The sequence below is a fragment of the Delphinapterus leucas genome, chromosome 1 (assembly GCF_059928025.1).
Source record: "Delphinapterus leucas isolate spDelLeu-1000000601 "Yukka" chromosome 1, BTC_Dleu_Yukka2, whole genome shotgun sequence".
Taxonomy (NCBI): Eukaryota; Metazoa; Chordata; class Mammalia; order Artiodactyla; family Monodontidae; genus Delphinapterus; species Delphinapterus leucas.
The window spans coordinates 158,635,588-158,657,453 of NC_143129.1; the positions used below are offsets into that span (position 1 = coordinate 158,635,588).

Here is a 21,866-nt window from a genome sequence, read left to right on the forward strand (position 1 = left end):
ATCCTGGGCTGCAGGTGCCTCTGAGTTCGTCCCACATCCGCCCACAGCTGGGCCAGCAGTGAACAAGAGCAGGTCCTCAGGACTCTCTGCCAGCCCCAAAGAACGGTCAGCCCGTGCCTCTGGGGAGGGGCTGGGGTAGGACCCTGCTGCGGACGCAGACCACCAGGCCGGAGTTCCAACACCGCCTCAGGCGCCGGGCGGGGGCGGGGCAGAGGGGCCTGGGGAGGACCAGCCCCTGGCAGGATGTGGGCAGCGGAGGGGCGCCCTCGCTGCCGCCGCCCTGCCTGAGCTGTGAGGGCGCTGGGTGGTGCCCCCTGCGGAGGTCTGACCTGACCCGGTAGGGGCGGTGCAGCAGGCGGGGCGGGGCCTCAGTGGCAGCCGCAGGCGCGGACCACCATGTTGCGGTGCTTGCGCAGGATGACGTTGTTGCTGCTGTCGTAGTAGAGCACGGAGGTAGCGCTCAGTCTGGTGGGCGCGCAGCACGCCTTGGGCACCGCGTCAGCCTTCATCAGGTGCACCTGGCGGGGAGGGGGCGGCAGGCAGAGGCGTGAGAACCGCGGGGACCCCGTCCCAGCCCCCAGCTCCTGTCGCCCGGGCTGCAGCCGCTCGCCCCTCCCCGGCGCCATCTCGCCCCGCAGCCCCGCAGGTGCTGGCGCGAACTCTGCCCCGGCCCCGCCCCCTTGGCCACCCCAACCCCTCCCCCCGCCCCGCCGCTGTCCTCAGGCCCAGCCTGGGCACCTGTGGATCCTGTCACAGCCCCTCCTGTCAGGACGACCCTGACCCTGCTGGCCCCTGGCACGTGTGCCAGGTCCTGCCTGCGCCCCTGCAGCGCCGCCCCCGGGGTCCCCTCTGCTCCTCTCTCCTCCCTGCGCTTCTGCAACGTCCCTAATGGTGTCTTGTCCACATGAGCTGTTTCTGGTCCGTCTCCCCCTCCAGACTGGGAGCCGGTGAAGGTCCGTGGTACACCTGCTGGCGGCCAGACTTCTAGGCTCACCCTTGGGGTGTCTGACACTGTTGTTTCTCAAAGCACCTCCACCCCTCCTAACGATTTCTAGGCAGAGATTGTTCTGGGCAGATGACCACTGAGGGCACAGGGACCGAGTCACCTGCCCAGTTCCATGGCTGAGGCCGAGGCCGCGGCACGACTGGGACCTGGCACGAGGATCCCGCTACCCTCCTCCAAACAGCTCTACCCCTAAAGACAGCCCGACTGAGTGAGCTCTTGCAGCCTCTACAAAAGTATTTATCTGGAGACTCGGCAGGATGAGCTGCCGTTCACCCTGGACTCTTCATCGGGGCCCCACATGGAAGGGCCCGGAAGGCAGCCCCCCAGCCTGTCAGGGGCTGGAGAGAAAAGGGAACCTGCTTCCATCCACCGGGACCTCCCAGGCCTCACGGAGGCCGCTGAGCGGGACCTGGGCAAAGCCGTCTCCTGGGGGGCCCTGTCCGGCAGCCTGGCCCCGGTCCCCAGAGCCCAGGCTCACCCCAGAAGCCCCAGCTCTGAGCAGCCTGCTGCCAGGACAGGCTCCATCACCCCTGACCTTCTTCAAGGAAGGAAGCTCCCCAGGGGTCCAGCAAATCCCATGTGACCATTGGGAAAGGAGGCATTATCCTGGGGTCCATGCTGCCTTAACTCATTTGCTCTAGGGCATCACCTTGAACAACCTGTAACTACAGTGTCCAGGTCAATGTTCTAGAAAGAAGCCTCAGCACTAAAAAACATTTAAAACACTTAGCGATAAGCAGCAGCAACAGTGTTCCTATTAGAAACTTTTTCAGCATTTAAAGTTTCCCCAGACACCGAGGCATCAAAAGCCTGTAGAGACACAAAGAGCCCAGAGGGACCCAGAAAAAAGAGCCAATGGGAAAGGAACAGGAGGGGAAACCAGAAGGGCACGGGGTACCTGGGGACTCCTGCACAGGAAGAGGGGGCAGAACCCACATGTGCGTCACCCACCCCGACCCTGAAGGCGTGTGTGACACACAGGAGGCCGAACGTGCCAGTGAACATGGTGCACGTGTGTGTTCCGAGGGCACAAGTAGCCGTGTGGGATGCCCGCCTATCATGCACGGGCTGTGCCTCTGACCACCAGCAGGCGGGCCTTTGTAAGTCTGGTACCCACCGCATGGACGTGCAAGTCCCCCACGTGCACGTGTGTTTAGGTGCACGGGTTGGGGGTGGCCCACACGGGGACCAGTTTCTGCACGGCTGTGGGATTTCACTGCACGTGCACGCAGAAAGGTTTCTGTAAGGCCAACTGGCCCGAGGCAGGGGAACGCAATCAGACTCACAGGTTGCATCAGACCGAAACTTTCCGGACCACCCAGTTCCAGAAACTGACCTGGAGACTTTCCGGACCACCCAGTTCCAGGAACTGACCTGGGGACTTTCCACCCAGCCCAGCCTTCCCGCCTTTCGAGGGGCGGGACTAACGGTCCCTCACGATACCCGAAAAGACCACCAAATAAGGAATACCCTGCGCACTCCCGGATTCACCACACCCCTTTCCCTTCTTCCCCTATAAATTCTGCCCAAACCCTCGCCCGTGCGCGACTCCTCTGGCCACTTTCTCTCGGACCAGTGAACCTCGCCCGGGAGCGCACCCAAATAAAGCTTGTTTAAGCTCTCCTCCGTTTTTGGTGCCGTTCCTTACAGTTTCCATGTAGAGAAAGCTCCCTGACACAGCAGTGCTGCCATCACCTGCTGGCTGCACGCGCCCCTCTCCTCCGCAAACCCCTCCCCTGGGCGTCCAGGCAGAGGGACGCGGTACTGACCAGGGACTGCAGGATGGCGTGGTTGGTGGCGTTCATGCAGGAGTCCAGTGGGAAGGAGCACTCCCCTTCACAGTAATAGGCTGAGTAGCCTTGGGGGGCGATGACCCAGTCCTGGGGGCAGGTAATGGGAGAAGGTGAGTCCCATCCATGTGCCCCTCCCGAGCCCCCCAGTCCAGCACCTGTCACAGCACAACTCAGGGCTGCCCCTTACCCTCCCTCAGCCTCAGGGCCCACCAGCCCACCCTCGGGCCCCTCCCAGGGCAGTTTCCCCCAGAGGTCTGACATCCACCGGAAGACCCTCAGCAGACAGGGCTGGGCACGATCTCCGTCCCCTTCATGCGCCATCAGCGCTCAGCTTCATCCTCCCCAGCTCCACAGCAAAGGCCAGAGGCACTGCCCACCCTGGCCTCAGTTTTCCTGCTGCAGCTCTGACATTTTATGGCTAAGGATTCAGACAGTCTCCATTTTCATGGTTTTCACAAAAAAGCACTTTTCACTACAGAAGCAACACATTCTCCCTTTAGAGAACTTGGGAAAACACAGAGGAAAATAAAACAAGAAAATGCAAATCCCCCATGTTTCTACCTCCTCTTGAACATACACTTGCCATCATCAAGGTGGGGACTGTCATTTAGGAAAGAAGGAGAGTCAGGAATTACCAGCCAGCCAAGGTCCTGGAAGCTGACATAGAGCTCATGCCGACGGCACACCTGTCGGCCGTGGGAGCCGTGGACGTCGTCTGCGGGGGACAGAAGGGACAAGGTCTTTGCTGGGGTTCCTGCTTTGTGCACCTACCACGGGGAGCTCCTGGGGTGGGGGACGCCCTGATGGGCTCATTTGTTGAGTAAATGAATGATGGGAAACTAACCCATTTGGTCTCATAAAGCCCATCTCTGCAGCTCTGCTGGCACCGTGACCCTGGTCAAGAAGCTTCGACGGCTCCAGATGATTCCCTGTGGTTACAGTCACCCCACGCTCAGCCCAGCCTCCCCTGACTTTCAGCCTGTGACTCCCCATGGTCCACTCAGCAGCCCGGGGACCCTCTGCTGCCCAGCAGCCCCTCCTCCTTTCCTCCGGAGACACCCCTGACCTCATCCGCCTCTCCAGCCACGCCCATTCCACAGGACAAGTGGCTCCCACTGAGGCCAAGCAAAGCCTGGCTCCCCGTGAAGGAAAGGAGGGCACCAGGGGGCTCTGATCCCCAGGGGCTTGGCCTGGTAGGGACACCTTCACACAAACACTTGGATCCTGCAGGGTGCCCGGGGCAGCACCGAGGGCCACCAGGGGCACCTGATTTTGACGTGGGGGGTGGGTGGGGTGGGGGCCTGGTGAGCCAGGGAGGACAGGAAGGGACTTCAGGGCGGCGAGGGCAGATGCTCAGAGCCCTGGAGACCATGTAGTGGCTGGTCCCCAGGGTGCAGGGGCAAAGTGGTGTCAGGAAAGGTGCTGGGTGACTGACCATCAGCCTGACCCCACTGAAGCCAGGAGGGTTCTGTCCCCACCACCTGGTCCCCAACCTCACCGAAGATCCCCGGCAGTTTGTTTGGGGGCGGCAGCTCGTTGGTTCTTTTCGGCAGCCTCCTCTTCAGGGGCCTCACTGCCCGAGGGGCTCGGACGGGGCCGGGGCTCGCCCTGAAAAAGGTGACCACGAAAGGCTGTTTGGAGCGCGGTGCCTGTTGCCCCAGCAGACCGGCCAGGCCTGGATCCACGCTGCGCCCTGAGACGGAGAGAGCAGAGAGGGTGGTCACTCGAGGGTGGGGCCCTGCACGGGGACACAGCGGGGACCTCTCTGTGGGCGGGCCAGGAGCACGGAGCCTGAGGCTGCAGGGGACCCACTGGGTCTCAGTTTCCTCCTCTGAAGACCTGAGTCCGAAGTCCAGCCCCAGCCCCCAGCGGGCAGGTCTGCAGGAGAGGGGGAGGGTCCTCGGGAGCACAGGCTCGGGATTAGTGATGGTCCAGGGCACCGCCTGTTGGGACAGCGCTTTACAGCTTTCAGTCAGTTCACGTGATGATCTCAACCAGTCTTCATGGTGACGCCAGACCCATCATTTCACTGAGAAGCATCAGAGCCCCTCGGTGACGGCTCAGAGCACCACTACCGGGGACTCTCAGAACCAGGGTTCCCATCCATCTCGGGGCCCCGAGGCCCGAGTTCTACCTTCCACCCCATCCTTTCTGGGGATCAGTGTAGGATTTACAACACCCGGCTGGCGGGAGCGGCTGCCAGGACTCAGTGCTTGCTCTGATGAGCACCACCCAAGAGCAGGCCACTCGCCGATGCCCCCAAACGAGACCCCAGGCTCCGCGGGCAGAGACATTTACCCCAAGTCCACGTTCAGACACGTGCATCTAATTCCAGAGCCCTTCTTATCCATTTAAGTTCTCAACCAGCGGGTTTGTGGTTTGAAAAGGAAGAAAGAGAGAAAAGGCTGTGGGCAGAGACATGACTGGGGCCTCAGCCTAGGAGTAGTGATGCTTGTAAAGCTGGGATTTTACCCGCAGCTGCTAAAGCCTGAGGATGCCGGAAAAACACGCTGCTTATCCCCGGAAAAGTCACCTCCACCAGTAAAACTATCTTCCTGTACCTCTTTGCAGTTCCAATGACCTCTTGTGTTTTAATTGTCAAAGTGATATATAACAACTGTAAAGAACCTTAGAAAAAATATCACCCATAAAACCCCTCCCCTGCTACAACGCATCATTTTCATTTTTCTGGGCTATTTTCATATGTTAATTTAAATTGTGAGCGTTAAGAAAGAAGTGTGTACTTTCCCCAATTTTTCCACGTAAACATCTTCTTGGTTGTTAAGTCTCAACTATGAACATTTCAAATGTATAAAATTCCTTTGAGTAGATACGTCTGAATATTTAGATATTAGTTCATCTTTAGACATTTAAGTTATTTCCTGGCTTTCATCATAAAGATGATAATGTGATAGAACCTCTTCATTTCCTTTCCCTGTGGAATTTTCACACACTAAACAACAGGGCATGACTACAAGCTCACTGTTAATGTTTCTTAAAATCCAGGGCCGAACATCCCACTTCCAGGTACATTTCACCCCAGTGTTGCAGCAGTGATGCACAGGCATAGACACACATGCACATATATGTATGTGCACACACACGTGTGCGTTTATACAGCTAGTGTACACATGTGCACATACATAAACATGTGTGTTCTATTAGTAGGTCTCATGAGCCTCCACTGCACATTACAGGTCAGGGACATCACCGGCCCTTACACAGCTGTGCTTTAGCCCTGAGTCCATGGGCCAGGGTTGACTAAACAACTAATCGACCAGAGACTAACCTTTGACCTATGACATCACCTGCCACAAACATGCACTGGGCCCATCAGAGGTGCCACTCAGGGATGACCCTGCTGAGACAGGAGCTGACACTGGAAGGGGCCCAGGGAGAAGCCGTTCGGGGAGTTTGGGTCATGGCAGGTTAGGGTCACGAGGAAGAACAGCAGGCCCGTGAGGATGCGGAGCCACAAGACACACAGCAGCCCTTCCACAGAGGGAAAGGCTCATGAGGGCACCAGGAGGAGGCCGTGGAGCGATGGGGGCAGGCGGGTGGCTGTCCACGCGGCACTGGAGCAGAGCTCCACACCTGGTGGACGCATGGGGTGGCCTTGGCCCGGCAGCCCTCTAGGCTTGTATGTGCAACCGCCCTGTCCTGTGAGTCCCTGGAGAGCCCTGTCCACTGAGAGGCCAGGGAGACCTTCGGTGCTCCCGAGGCTGTGCTCACTGTAGACTTTTCTTGTGCAACTCTCTGGTCAAGGATCGTATTGGGGTCTCCTGGGCGCAGAGAGATTGGGTCACAGGGCAGGCCCCGGCTGTCCAGGACGTGGCCCCCAGGCTGCCTGGCTCTGGCAGGACCCTTTCCAGAAAGCAGAGGCAGGAACTTCAGGAACCTCTGAGGCCCAGGGTCCCTGCCTCTAGACCTGAACTGTGAGGGTGCTGGCAGGCATGCTGTCCCCTTTGTGAGAGACGTGGGATGTGTGGCCACACCTCGAGATGGGGGCCACACTGTGGCCTCCCCCAGCACGCAGACCCAGATGAAGATGCTGCTCCTCTGGGGCAGGAAGGCCCCTGACACCTCCAGCCTCCCCCCATTTCTGAGTCTACCCCATCAGGGCCCGGATGTCTTGGCAGCTCCCCTGCCCTATCCCATCCCTGGGGATTCACGCCCCCTCCCCCTGGGCCAGGCCAAGATTGCTCCCATCTCTCCTCAAGGCCTCTTTCTGCTCTGGGTGCCACCTGCCCCTTCCTTGCAGCCCCTGCCCCACCTCAGCCTGCGGTCATGGATGTGACCCTAGTGCCACGTTGAAGGACAATCAGGACGCCTGGCTGAAACCCTTGGAGGGGAGCCAGCTGTGACCAGGTGTGCTTTTGTCCCACAGGTTATTTATTTCCTCACCGCATGAGAACTAGGAACTCAGTGCTTTTCCTTCTTGCTACTGTTTAACAGACCTGTAACTCGTCTGCCTCTGGAAACCTCTGCCTGTCCCAGGCCGATGCTGGAAGGCGTCTCCCTCCAGGCAGGGCAGATCAGTCCTTCTCCCCAGAAGCCCCAGAGGGCTGCACAGCCCACTCGGTGACGTCCATCCACCGCCCGCCTGGCCACGGTCCCCTGACACTCTGTGGCTGTCCCCTCAGGAGCACTGTCTCTCCACTCCAGGATCCGGGCCTCCCGTCAGCGTGAGGCCGCAGGGAGCCTCTCTGAAAGGCCTTCCTTGACCAGCTGGAGCTTCCTGTTCTTACCCACGGGCTCCCATCCATTTTGTGCAGCCCTAGAGCCGCATTGAGAAAGCACAGCCTCCATGGCAGGCCTGGGTTTGAACCCCACACACGCACGCACACACGCACGCAAACAAAAACTCATTTTTTTCTGTTTAGTTTGTGAGACTGTGGATTCAGGATGAAGTACGTCACTGCCCCTCATGGGTTTCAAGGGAGTATGAACAAGAGGCTGGTTTAGGCTCCGTAACAGAGAAGACGGGAATAACTGTCTGATCTGGACGACACAGGAACGCTATGATTTAAGAAGAGAAAACCCATCTACATCCACCGCCCGGGTTTCTAGAACTCCTCCCATCCTAAGCCACAGCCTTTGGCCACACACAGGCGGCCGTTTATTCACAGAGGAGACTTCTCGGAGAAGTGTCGGCACCAACGGTCTCTCCCCCTTCAGTTGCCCCTATTACCAGTTTACTGGCCACCTAAACCGTCTTGCTTCCCTTCTAGAGACATCTATTTAGCTACGAGGAGGAGAAATGTGAAAGGCAGAGGAGATGAGGCAACAAGGAGACAAAATTTAGTGACAAAATGATAGGCCCCCGAAGGGAAGTCAGAAGGGCCAAAGGAAAAACATCTTACATTCAGACAGCGTTTCTCCCAGTTACAAATTCACATGTAAGTGTGTAGGTTTTTATGGTTCTAATAAAACAGTGCCTTACATAGACTCTGGGTGGAGTTGTTCTGTAATAGGGGTGGGGCAGGTGCAACCTAAGCAGTCCTGCTCAGCCATTGGTCAGTGCCACAGTGAGCCCCTCCCCCAAGCAAGCAACTGTCAACAAGTGACCGTTAGTGGTCCCACTAAGCCATTGGTTGGCACTGCAGTAGTCCCCGCCCTCTCCTCTTCTGTATAAAAGGAGCCCAAATTTGGACTGGGACAAGATGGTTTTTTGAGACACTAGTCTGCCATCTTCTCAGTCTGCTAGCTTTCCAATTAAAGTCGTTCTTCCTTGTCCCAACAACTTGTCTCCTGATTTATTGGCCTGTTGTCTGCTGAGCAGAGTGAGCTTGGGCTCGGCAACAAATTTTGGTGAGCTGGCCAGGACCCTTGGTGCTTGTGGCTAGTTGGCCTCTGTTGGGGAATTTTCAGGTAAGGCCCTAGCAGCCACCGGGACCATTTGTCCTGAGGATCTTTCCTTCAGAATTCCCTGAAGTGGCACTGGCTGCCCCAGCGCTGGGCAGCTGAAGTGGGGAATCAACATTTGGGGGCCAAAGGGGTCTCACATAGTAGGGTAAGTAGCTCCAGTATATACAACTGGGAACATCTTCCCCTCTCAGTTTGGGCATTTTTCCTTTAAGGGAAAAGCCAATTTGTTCATTTGATTGGGGTACCCTGCTGGAGAGCGGAATTGTTGTTGGACTCTACCTGCTTTGTGAACCAGTTTGTTGGCTTTTGTTTTGCATTCATTCTTTTTTTTTTTTTTTTTTACATCTTTATTGGAGTATAATTGCTTTACAATGGTGTGTTAGTTTCTGCTGTATAACAAAGTGAATCAGCTATACTGCATTCATTCTTGATGGAATCTCTTTGTGCTTTTGGTATTAGAATTTGCTTGTGCTTTTTGTGTTTTGTTGTTCTTGAACTTTTTAAAAATTTTATTTATCTATTTTATTTATCTTTTTGGCTGTGTTGGGTCTTTGTTTCTGCACATGGGCTTTCTCTAGTTGCGGTGAGTGGGCTGCTCATTGTGGTGGCTTCTCTTGTTGTAGAGCACAGGCTCTAGGCGTGTGGGCTTCAGTAGTAGTGGCGTGTGGGCTCTAGAGCACAGGCTCAGTAGTTGTGGTCCACGGGCTTAGTTGCTCCACGGCATGTGGTATCTTCCCGGACTAGGGCTCGAACCCGTGTTCCCTGCATTGGCAGGCAGATTCTTAACCACTGTGCCACCAGGGAAGCCCACTGAACTTATAAATATGGGAAACACTCCATCTGTCCCTAAGGAAAGCCCTTTGGGGCGTATCTTAAATAAATGGGCAAAATATAGCTGTGGGTCTATGACTAAAGAAGAGATGATATTTTATTCTAATAGTGTGTGACCCAATATATGTTAGGATCAGGACAGCAGTGGCCACTGAATCGCTCACTTATTATACGATCTTGCAGTTAGAATTGTTTTGTGAAAGAGCAGGTAAAAATGATGAGATTCTGTATGTAGAAGCATTTATGCTATTGTAACAGGAGGAAAAGAAGTCAGACTGCTGCCACCTTATGGTACAGCAGTCGAAAGAGAAAACCAAGGGAAAACCTGTTCTACAAGAGGAAGGGGAGAAAGCGAGAGTGGGGACATGTTATTTTGAAACTTACACCCCCCTGTGGCCAGCCTGGCTCTCCCACTGGCCGAGCAGACTGCACCAGCAGTTGTTCTGGCCACCTCCCGCCCACATGCCACCAACATATTCACCGCCTCCTGTTTCATTTACTTATGGGGATCAATTAGAAGTTCCTATGCTAACCTCCGGGGCACAGGGGCCAGGTTTGGTGTCACCATCTAAGACCTGACAGGGCACCCAGTTTGGACTAGGAGCCACTTCTGGAGCAGGGCAGTTTCCCTTGCACCAATATCCTATAGGAGGCCTTAATGCAGATGCGTTTCTTAAACCAGCTGGGTTTCTACGGATGCACAAGCCATTCTCAACATCAGATTTGTTTAATTGGAAAAACTATAACCCTACTTACCGAGAGGACTCCCTCCGCATGACTGAAATTTTCACTTCTATCTTTGCCACTTACCATCCCTCTTGGGCATTCACACTCGTATGAATATGATACTTACTGGGGATGAAAGAAGGATGGTCACTGACAAGGCTAAAGAGGAAGCACACTAGCTTCATCCAGCAGATCCAGATGGAACTCCAGAAGCAAATCTGACAGTTCCTGCTGCTGAGCCTGACTGGGAGCCTAATAATGGAGGTATCCTGCTCCTAAAGCATTATAGGAAGTGTATCTTAGTGGGTATTCCAAAGGGAGTACCTAGGCAAAAGAGCTTAAACAAAATTCAGGAGATACCACAAAAACCCATTGAGGATCCATCAGAGTTTCTAGAAGGAATTTATCAATCTTATAGGTGCTACACTGATGTAGATCCTGAGACCCCCGAAAATATGAGAATGGTAAATATGACCTGCATTGGGCAAAGTACCCAGATATAAGAAGAAAATTACAAAAGTTAGATGGTGCAGTTGGAATGAACCCTTCTCAATTGGTAGATGTTGCTTTTAAAGTGTTCAACAACAGGGAACAACGACAGAAGCGAGAGGATGCAAGACGGAATGCCACTTTTCTGGCAGCAGCATTGCATTCCTGGAAGGCAAGTAACTGGAAGGGAGGTAAGTCACCACTGAGGAGGGAACAGTGTGCTTACCGTAAGGAGGAAGGGCATGGGAAAAAAGATTGCCCTAGACTAAAGAATGAGAAAGAAAACAATAAATGAAAGATGGGAGCCTCTCATATGGTAGAAAGAGAGGAACGCTGATGATGAACGAAGAGGCCTGGGGGCTCCCTTGAACGTGAGGCGTCCAATTACAATTGCCCCACAGGAGCCCCAGGTAACTTTGATAGTGTGGGACAAGTTGATTGACTTTCTGGTAAATACGAGTGCAACAAACTCTGTGATAAACACCAAGGTGGCACAGAAAACATCTCAAATCCATCCAGTTCATGTCAGTTTCTGGAGAAGAACAAAATTTTTCTTTCTTACAACCTCTATGCCAATGAGGAGACCTCACCCTGAAACACAGTTTCTTATGTATGCTGGTGTGTCCAATCCCTCATTTGGGCTGAGGTCTCCCTTGTAAATTAAATGCTCAAGTAACTTTTTGCCAAGACAGCTTGACATCAGGGTCCCACCAGCCCACACTGTAAGCCTACAGATGGCATTCATGGATGCCCCAGAAAAGGAGACAGAGCTCTTCCCCTGCACCCACCAGAGGTCTACGAAAAGGTAAGGCTGGAAGTGTGGGCTGATGGCACACCAGGGAAGGCCAAAAATACATGGCCAATACAAATTCCATTAAAAAGGCACACTGGGACATCTAATCTAAAACAATACCCTCTGAGGCAAGAGGCCCAAAAGGGAATTTAGCCAGTTCTCAAAAAGTTTGAAAACAGGACTGGTTAAACCTTGTAGGCCCCATTTAACACCCCTATCCTCCCAGTCAAAAAGCCAAACTCAACAGAGCATCACTTTGTCCAAGCCTTGAGGGCTATTAATGAAATAGTCCAAGATTTGCACCCTGTGGTATCTAATCCATACACTCTGCTTACAACTATTCTGGGAGAATTCAGCTGGTTCTCAGTTTTGGACTTGAAAGATGCTTTTTTTCTGCATTCTTATTGCAGAAGAATCACAGAAGCTGTTTGTTTTTGAACGGCAGGACCCAGAAACACAGGTAGTCCAACAGTATTGTTGGACAGTCCTGCCTCAAGGATTTAAGAATTCCCCTACCTTGTTTGGGGAAATGTTGGCTAGGGACCTTAGAAACTTAATATTGGATGACGGACTCTTACTCCAATATGTGGATGATTTGCTCATAGCAATCCTTGCATATGATGCATCTACAAAATACCATAAGAACCCTGAATTATTTGGCCAATTGTGAATATAAGGTCTCCCAGAAAAAGGCCCAAGTATGTAAGAAACAAGTCACATATCTGCGTTTTGTCATTCCTCCAGGACAGTGGGGTCTTTTGCCTGATAGAAAATGGGCAATCGCAGGCTTGGGAACACCCAAGACTCACAGACAAATGAGGGGGTCTCTGGGAATGGCAGGGTTTTGTCGGATTTGGATCCCGAACTATGGATAGGCTCATACTAAAGCTCCTCTATGAGGCTTTAAAGGAACATGAATTTGAGCCCCTTACTTAGACTACAGAGTACAAAAATATATAATGGGGCCTAACCTACAAAGGACCAACCAGCAAGTCACTCAAAATTGCATGATTTATGCTAAAAATAACCCAAAGACTGCTGTCAGGCCTCCCCAAATGGGAACTCAACACAGAGGAACCTGCCCCACTGAGGACTGGCAAATAGACTTGACTCAAATGCCTCAAGCCACAGAAAATTTCAGACACCTGCTAGTATTTGTGGACACTTTTTCAGGATGGGTGGAGGCATATCCCACCAGGACAGAAAAAGCCTCTGAAGTGGTTAAAGTCCACCTTAAGGAAATTATCCCCCTATTTGGACTGCCTAGCCCCCTTCAAAGTGATAATGGGCCTGCTTTTGTCTCTACCATAACCTAACAAGTAACTAAAGCACTGCGAATGAACTGGAAGCTACATTCGTCCTGGCGGCCACAATCAACAGGAAAAACTGAGAAAATGAATTACATATTAAAAAGGAGCATTGCTAAAATATGTCAAGAGACTAATTTACCTTGGGATAAGGCCTTGTCAGTTGCCCTGCCACGGATCAGAGGGGCTCCCAGAAGCAGCTCAAATTACGCCCCACTGAGATATTGTATGGTAGGCCATTCCAGGTGTCTGCCGGGGAGGGAGAATCTATAAATGCTCTGAAAGATCTAGCAGTTGCCAATTACGTTAAAACCCCGGGCACTATACTAACCTCTGTTCATGAGTTTGCTTCTAGTAGGTCTGCCTATCCAACTGAGGTAGCCTTACATCCTTTCCTGCCTGGAGTCCTCCTTAAAATCTAGAGAGAACAAGGGCCTGAGCACCATCTGACTACAAGGTGGACAGGACCACGTGTGGTATTACTTACCACGCACTCATCTGTCCAGTTAGCTGGAGTAAAGCCATGGATTCATCGCGCTTGCCCCACTGTCATCAGAAAATTACCCAACTCCTGAGAGGCCTAGAGAGCAACGGGTTTGTGAACCCTTAGAAGACTTAAGGTTGCTCTTCAAAAAGCATAAGTATTGAGGTTAAAATTTCATTGTAGAAGAGATTTCATCAGGTTCAAAGAGTTGTAGATAAAGAAAGAGAATTGTATTGCTTACTAAAAATTTTAAGGGATATTCCTGACCCAAAACGGATCAATTCCATTTCACAACTACCCCCTCATCACCGCTGTTCAGTGGGAAGTAGCCAGAAAGATCATTGCCCCTTTTTCCCACAAGATCGTATAAAAGGAGCCTGAATTGGGACTAGGACAAGATGGGTTTTTTGAGACGCTAGTCTGCCATCTTCTCCATCTGCTAGCCTTCCAATTAAAGTCGTTCTTCTTGTCTCAACAACTCATCTCCTGATTTACTGGCCTGTCATGCAGTGAGCAGAGTGAGCTTGGGCTCGGTAACAGTTCCTCCCCCATCACTTTTCCCTATATTTCATTATCCACTCACGAAAGTAGGCACTTCAGTGAAACCTTTCCCATGGGATCATCTCAAGCTGCATAGAATTTAATGTAAATACCACAGACAGGGAGGAGGGTGATTGGAGCAGAGCTTTCTCAGAACTCACAGGACATATAAGGTCAGTGCCTCTGTTTTCCTTTTGTTTTTAATTGAAAGCATGTCCCTCTTGAGAGAACAAAGCCTATCCAGTGGCAGCCAGTCTGGGATGGCAGGAGAAAGCCGGCCAGATGCTGGTGAAATGCAGAAATGTGATTGCGGCATTCTCAGGATGCAATCCAGGAGGTTAAAGGGAGAAGCACACGCTCTGGGACCAAGGTTCACTTTCCGGCTAGGTTTAGACGTGCTGCATGGGTCTGAGATTCGGGGAGATGGCAAAGGTGCTCCCCGTGCTCTTTTTGATGTCCTCCACCATCAGGCCGTCCCAGAGCTCGATCAGCGTCAGTCCTCTCACGTCAAACACAGCCGTCTCGGTGATGATTTCACCTTCTCTGTCAAAGCGGTCCACGCACCAATTCCCAGTCAACAGTCTGGTGCATTTCTCTAAGATTTTGGGTTCACTGGCCTTGGTGGAGTGCTCCATGGTGACCACCACTCTGGTCTCGGTACTGGACACCAGATCCATCGCACCCCCATTCCTTTCACCTTCTTGACAGGTATCATCCAGTTAGCCAGGTCACCATATTTGGAAACCTGCATGGCTCCCAGCAAGGTTAGGTCGATGTGTCCCCCTCGAATCATGGCAAATGATTCATCGCTGGAGAAAAAACAGCCCCCAGGAAGAAGGGTGACTGCTTGCCCGCATTGTTGAGATCTGCGTCCACCTCCTCTTTCAGTGGGAACAGACCCAAGCCCAAGATTCCATTTTCACTGTGAAGATGAACGGTTATACTGGGGCTGATGTAGCTGGTGGCCAGAAGAGGGATTCCTATGCCCAGACTGGCATACAGGCCGTCCTCAAAGGCAAGAGCTGCCTGCTTGAGGACCCGTGTCCTCATACCATCTGCAGACTTGCATATTTCATCATCCTCTTTCCGGATCATTAAATGCTCCTTTCTTTTCTCATCTTTTCCCCCCTGTATTCCTCGACCTAAGTAAATGTTAGGAACATGGATGTTCTCTAAGTAAATGTTAGGAACATGGATGTCCTCTGGGGCAAACGACCCCAGGTCCACAATTTCTTCAATCTCCACCACTGAGGTTCTCGCAGCTTTGCACATGGGCACGTTGAAGTTCCTGGCGCTGGCCCTGAAGATGACGTTTCCTGCCCGGTCGGCCTTCCACCCTTGCACCAAAGCAAAATCGGCCATGACGTCGTGCTCCAGAAGGTAGTGCTATCCGTGGAACTCCCTCACCTCCCTGGGCTGACTCAGGATGGAGATGTGGCCGTCCTCTAAGTACTTGCTGGGTGCGCCTCCCTCCTGGGCCAGGGTCCCGCAGGCTGTGGGGGTGTGGAAGGCCGGCACGCCGGCTCCCCCCGCGCGGATGCGCTCGGCCAGGGTTCCCTGGGGTGTGATCTCCAGCTCCAGCTCGCCCGCCAGGTACCGGTGCTCGCAGAGCGAGTTCTCCCCCAAGTACGAGCAGACGATGTGGGTGATCTGCTTGGTCCCCAGGAAAAGGCCGAGCCCGAAGTTCTCGTCCCCCACATTGCTGCCGACCACGGTCAAGTCCTTCACGCGGGTCTTGAGCAGCGCCCCTATCAGGTTCTCCGGGATCGCGCAGAGGCCGAAGACCCGGACCATGATCCTCGCGCCGTCCGGGATGTCTCTCACGGCCTCCACGGGGTCCGCGTAGGACTTGGCGCGCGCGCGGGTCCTGCTGGTGAAGCCGCACACACCGCCCGTCGCCAGCGCAGGCACCGAGCGGGGGGCGGGGACCCGGCGCCCGAGCGCAGACTCCAGGAGCCGCAGGGCTGCCATCGTCCGCTCCGCTCCGGCTAGGGCTCCGGCCCCGCGCCCAGCGGGGACAGGCGGCGGCTGTGCGCGCCCCGCCCGCGCGTCACAGGGCAGGGGGCCCCCAGCGGTGACGCGGCCGCCCGGCTGGCTCCCCGCCGCCCCTCTCCGTCTCCGCGCTCCGAGGGCCCGAGGCGCCGAGCTTCCCGGGCCGCGAAGGCGGAAGGCGGGACCGGTCCGGACCGTCAGGCGGGACTGGAGGGATCCGGGGACTGGCGCACGGAGGCCCCGAGTCGACGTCCCTCCGGGGAAGCCTGGGCGCCGTCTCCTTCCTCTTCATCGTCACCCTTCCTCCCCGGCGCGTTACTCCCGTCCCCCTGCCCCCAGATCCACCTGCACGTCCGCGGTTCCCACACCTGTGTCCCCAGCACGTACTGTCCTGGAACCACATTTGTCACAACTAATCAACCAATACTGGTATCTTATTATTTACTAAACATCACGATCTACTCAGATTTCATTAGTTTTCTCCAGCGTCTTTTTTCCAGGATCCCACCCAGGGTCCCACATTGGCATATAGTCATCACAACTCCTTAGGCACCTCTGGGCTGTTACAATTTCTCAGACCTCCCGTGTTTTTTGATGACCTTGACAGTTTTGAGAAGTACGGGTCAGGCAGGTGTTCTGTAGAATGCCCTTCAGTTTCAGGTCGTCTGATGTTTTTCTCATGGTGAGACTGGGGTTCTGGGTTTTGGGGACGAAGACCATGGAGGTGAAGTGCTGTTCCCACTCCGTCAGATCAAGGGTGTCTGGGAGCTACATGACGTGTTCATGGGAGCCTGAGCACCCGGCTGAGGGGTGCCGCTCAGGTACTGCCCCAGCCCACGGCATACTTTGGGAAGCAAGTCTGTAAGCGCAGCCCACACTGAAGGAGGGGGAGAGATGCTACACCCCCTTGAGGGGGAGTGTCTCAGAGGGTTGTTTTATAGAACGCTGAATCAGATCCTGTCCCCCTCCACTGCTATTAAATAAGATGACATTTATTGCACAGTTACTGTTTTGCCCACTTCTCTCAGCCTCCTCACAGCCGTTGCCTAGCCCTCTGTGCTCCAGCCGTGGTGGCCCCCGCTGTACTGCACACACCAACCCTGGGCCCACCAGGAGGCTCTCCCCCAAACACCTGCTAAATGAATGAAGGTGTGAATCCTCATTCTACAGATGAGGAAACCGAGGCTTAGGAAGGTAAGTAACCTGCCAAGGTCGCCGAGTTAGAAGGCTGCAGAGCCGAGATTCACACCCAGGCCTCTGCCTCAGAGCCTGAGGGTGTGAGCGCTTCCCCCCGCCACCCCCCAGCCCAGGACGGAAACTCCTGGTGCAGAAGGCAGCTCCGTAGGGTAGAAAGAATCTCCCGTTTCTCGGGGAGGGAAAACGTGGGCTCACTCCGAGCAGCGCAGCTGTTGGTCCTGCAGAAGGAGGGGAGGGGCTCTCGGCTGGCGGGGGCCTCCTGCTGTCCTGCACTGCGGAAACCTCACTCCACCCACTGGGCCCCGCGGAGGGGTGGAGGCATCCCCCAGCGGCACAGGCGGAAAAGGCCAGGCCTCCAGGGCCACGTGAGGGGCTCCAGCTGCTCCTGCCGCCAGCAGCTTCCTCGGAGGAGCCCCCAGGGGAAGGTTCGCTGCTGACCCGAGTCTTACCATCATCTGTTTCCACATAGAGGCGGAGTCCCAGGTCCTTGTTACGGTTCAAGAGCCAGCGGTCACTGGCTGCTGTCACGTCCAACACCAGCCAGCCCTCGTCCCCAGATCGGAGCGTCTGAAGATCCAAAAAGAACAAGTCAGACTCCCTGTGGACACGAAAGAACAATTAACCGAGGGCCGGCACAGCTGCCTTTGTTTCCAGTGCCCTCCTGGGGGACCATTAGTGGGGCATCTACCCCGCCTGGCTCTGACCTGGGTGCCTTACATGCCTTTTCTCACTGCGGCTACCGTACAAAGGTGTTACTGTGCCCGTGTACAGATGCAGAAACTGAGGCTCAGGAGCTCAGTGACCTGCCCATGTCCCACAGCTAGGACAGTAGGATGGGGACTTGAATCCAGGACTGATGCTGGGCCTCTCCCCACGGTGACACGAGGCCTCGGGCCAACCATCTTTGTCCTTCGAGGGTGGGCTGCCCAGGAAGCTCCCCTTCTGTCCTCTGGGAAATGTACCCCCCGGCACCCAGGGCTGGGCCGGACCCTCCGACAGAGGCTTGAGTGGGCCCGTGGGGCTCAGGGCAGGCACCTGTTGGACTTCTCCAGGACCACCTCGAACATGCTGACGTGGAGGGTCCAGTTGAGCAGGTGGGTACTGGGCAGCTTGTAAATCCGGAACTCCGCGGCCGTGACGGCCTCCCCCGCCGGGATCTGGGTCAGGTCAAAGCGGAACTCCTTCCACTGGGGCTCCTGGTGGCCCAGGGTGCGGTCCTGCTCCGCTGCAAGACAAAGTGGGACTGGCGGTCACTTGTGGTTCCAGCTCGGGCTCCGGGGTGGGCAGGGCCGGGTGGGATCTGGGGGCCTGGGCAGTCTGGGTGGGACCGCTCCCTGCTCGAGAACAGGCTCTGCCTCCTGGGTGCCGAGAGGGCTCGGGGAGCTGTGTCGTGAGGCGCCTGGCACGGCACCTGGCACATGGCAGTGCAACAAGGGCAGTGTCCATGTCTGGTCCGCAAGCCCCAAACCCAGCTTGCCCCGCTCAGCACCCTGCTGGCTCTGGGACCCACAGATGGGGCACAGGGCAGGTCCCTCCTCTGGGGAGATGGACATCAGACCCGAGGCAGAAAAGGGCCACGGTGGCAGCAGGGACATAGCTGAGTGCACTTGGACAGGACAGGGCTCCCGGAGTCAGCCGGTATGTGGATGGGAGTTGAGGGGCGAAAGGGCTTTGGAGCTGGGCCTTGAGGGGTGAGAGTGAATTTGCCATGATGTCAAGGGAGAAGGATGCTGCAGAGGCAGGGTCCAGCCTGAGCAAAGGCCTAGAGCCAAGGAACGACAGCACCAGCAGGGAAAACAACAGCCATAAAGCCCAGCAAAGGGTGAAAGGACGGCAGGACCCTCTTTGGAACAAGGGGAAGCAGGAAGGGGGGCCGGAGGGAGACACGGAAAGAACCAGGAAGAGGCGAGGTAGGATGACAGCTCCTGGAGATGCTTGGTCAAGTGCTGGGGAAGCTGGAGGGTCCCATGGCATGATCTGAGCAGGCTTCCCAGAGGAGGTGACACCTGAACTGGCCTTGAAGGATGGGACTGAGTCTTGGTAGGTGGATAAGGTGGGGGAGAAGACATTCTAGGCAGAGGTCCTGCACAGGTTTGAGGTGCTGGGGCCGCCCACCATCCTGCAATGTGCGGCTCAGGGCATAAGTCTGGCTGTGGCCTGACTGCGGAGAGCTGGAATTCTGGCCTCGGAGCGTGGGCTGTGCTCTGGCCAGTCGGGGGGTCAGGGCTCTGGGCAGCAAGGGAGTGTGGTTTAAGGGTAGAGTGGAAGCTATGGGTGGAGGCGAGGGTAAAGCCCAGGCTGGAGGGGACCCGAGGCAGGCCAGTGGCAGGGCTGCTCTAACAGTCTGGGCAAGAGACCACAGGAGCAGAAAAAACCCCACATTTCCCCAGCTGCCCGGAAATGCCCAGGACAGTATATTTAGAGCGTCTCACTTTAGCCTCCTGTCACTTTCAAACACTAAAAATCTGTGTTTCCGCAAAGCAGGGGCGGGAGCCTCCCAGAGCCTTCCCCCAAAACCAACACTGAGATTTTAATTACATGTCTGTGAGTCTTTTTAAAAATTCTCTCTCTGGCTACTGGACTCAGAGACCACAAGTCACCAGGCTGGTGGCAGAGGCGGATGTGGGAGCACTTCCTGTCCTTGCGGTGGAGACCTGGTCCGGTGATGGATGGGCAAACAGCTGTGCTGGGCGGGGCCAGTGGACACATGTTTGGGCAGGAGATGGGCGTTTCATCCCCTGACCAGGGAGGAGGGAAAGTAGAACCTCCATCGTCTGACAGGGTGCTGGACCCGCAGTAAATGCCCAGCCACGAGCCAGGCTGTTCCAGGGGCAGCGTGTCATAGGAGGATCCGGGTCCTCCCATACAGGCAGGGCACGGAGGGCAGGGTTCTGGACCTTTGCCGAGTGATGCTCGCCATGAATATCACCACACGAGTCCCCTCCTCCCTACACACTCCCACACAGAGCTTTGGGGACAATTTCCGTGGATTCGGTAACTGCAGAGGCCACCTCGGTTACGTGGCTGTGTCAGCATCCCTGACCTGCAGGATGAAATAGGTCCAGGCTGTTGGCTGTCACAGGGTGTGGCCCCGAGAGTAAGGAGGGGTCACTCAGCCATGCCCTGAACCTGACCCCTCTCAAAGCATTCTTATATATCTGCCCCCAAGGCACAGTGGGTGACCCTTGGTGGGTCACTGGGAGCCTCTGTCTGCAGGCCTGACACTGACTCATGTTGGATCCAGGACTGAGGGGACAACCACAAACCTCCCAGCTCCTGTGGGCACCAAGCTCTGTGGCCTCCCTCCCTTGTTGACCTGGGGGCCCGCCTGTGCTGAGTCGAGCCCTCTTCACCTGGACTGACCTCAGATCCAAGCTTCTGCCCTGTGGGTTCGTGAAATCGATACATGCCCCCACCAACCCCCCACCCTTGCCCAATAGTTCCAGCACGGGAAACTGCCTGCCCCAGTGTTCCAGGCAAGCATTAGAGGTGGGACATTTTTAGGAAAATGATTTTCGTCGGAAATTGATAAAACTTCTGGGATGCGTCATTAAACTGGACATTACTGTAAGTAGTCGAAGGAGAGCACCCCATTTCTTTGCTGGAACCACGTGAATGTACAGCTTTTCAGTAGTTGCTTCTGTGGATTAGGGGAAGATGTTTCTCAAAAGCTGGTGTTAAGAAACAGCATTTGTTGGGAACTAGATGTCCCCTATGGTAGTTCCTGGGCTGGCTGCCCCTGCTTTAGCCACTAAAACAGCATTGAGAAGGGTAGATGCTCTGACCTGCAGCTGGGGCTTCTGGTCCCAGCCCTGACCCTGTCAGCAATCAGGTACTTACCCTGGGTGGCCTCAGTCTGCTCATCTGGGAAGTGGGGATCCTAGGATCCTTTCCACATAAGGCTGTGAAAGGGCTTTAAAAAGGACAGGGATCATGGGATAGGAGGGATGGCCATTCCTTAGGGGGTGGGAGGGGTGTTGACCTCTAATTTCCAAACTTAGTTGACATGTCAAAGTAATAACATCCTGCCAGCACCATTGGGAGTTTCATGTGTGAGACTCAAAAGCCATGGAAGAGAAAAGAGAGACATTCAGTTTTCTTCCTCTAAATAAAAGTATGAAATGAAAGATTATATAAAATAAAAATATATCAATGCATCTGAACGGCATTTGGATGGCTTCAAATTGCCTCCTTTCCACCTGCCTGACCTTTCTGAAGACACTTGATCCTGTGGGCCTCGGAATCCACATTTGCGAAGTGTTTGATACAGAGATGAAATTGAAATTAAAGTGTAAAAAGCCCTACCTGCTACCGTGGCCGCACTTGGTGTGGTCCAGCAAATGCTTCTAACCTATTATTCAGGAGCATTTCCTTTTTGGTGCACATTCGTGTCCAGTTTCCACCTTCCCCTATAACCAAGGTCTGGAATCTCCCAAACATGCCCAGGCCTGGAGAGGCAGCCCTTCAGCAATGCCAGTGGTGCCATCCACTGTGTTCCAGCTCGGGCACAAAGCAAAAACTGATCCCTTCTTTATGAAAGTGAAGATTCCAAAACATCAGAGCTCAAGGACAGATCACTGCATACAGTCTCCTCTCACTTTTATGCACACGTGGAGACAGATCGCAGGAGTCCTGGCTCCCATCTGGGCTCCTTTTCACTGCAGTGGCCCTCCACCGTCCAAGGCTACAAAACAGCATAAGCCCTCCACCTTGGAGTTGGCATGTCCCTGCTTCCTGCCCCGCTGCTACTGTGGGATGCTCTGTAGAGGGAATTTAGGGGAAAGGCCAAGGTCTGCACAATGTGATTTCTTGGGTTTTCCTGGTAAAATTTGCTGCAGGT

The 21,866-nt window shown here is 54.6% G+C and overlaps 2 protein-coding genes across 3 annotated transcripts in view; both read right to left on the bottom strand.

Moving 5' to 3' along the window:
* Nucleotides 1-268: 268 nt before the first annotated feature.
* The window catches only part of BMP8A (bone morphogenetic protein 8a), a 37,417-nt gene continuing 15,819 nt past the window's right edge, over nucleotides 269-21,866 (bottom strand). The window contains exons 2-7 of one of the 2 annotated variants that reach the window (XM_022575334.3): nucleotides 18,062-18,251; nucleotides 17,476-17,624; nucleotides 4,298-4,492; nucleotides 3,435-3,514; nucleotides 2,776-2,886; nucleotides 269-518 (exon numbers count right to left, since the gene is read on the bottom strand). In XM_022575334.3, the coding sequence (XP_022431042.3) occupies nucleotides 369-518; nucleotides 2,776-2,886; nucleotides 3,435-3,514; nucleotides 4,298-4,492; nucleotides 17,476-17,624; nucleotides 18,062-18,251 (875 nt within the window). In that variant the 3' untranslated portion in view covers nucleotides 269-368. Of the gene's footprint in view, nucleotides 519-2,775; nucleotides 2,901-3,391; nucleotides 3,515-4,297; nucleotides 4,493-17,475; nucleotides 17,625-18,061; nucleotides 18,252-21,866 lie in introns of both variants that reach the window. The other variant, XM_089895573.1, reaches the window with a different exon arrangement.
* On the bottom strand, nucleotides 14,025-15,926 carry LOC111175625 (succinyl-CoA:3-ketoacid coenzyme A transferase 2, mitochondrial-like). Its single transcript, XM_022575333.2, is given in 3 exon segments — nucleotides 14,025-14,525; nucleotides 14,528-14,680; nucleotides 14,683-15,926. Coding segments are annotated over 3 exon segments (1,578 nt in total). The 5' UTR covers nucleotides 15,809-15,926; the 3' UTR covers nucleotides 14,025-14,226.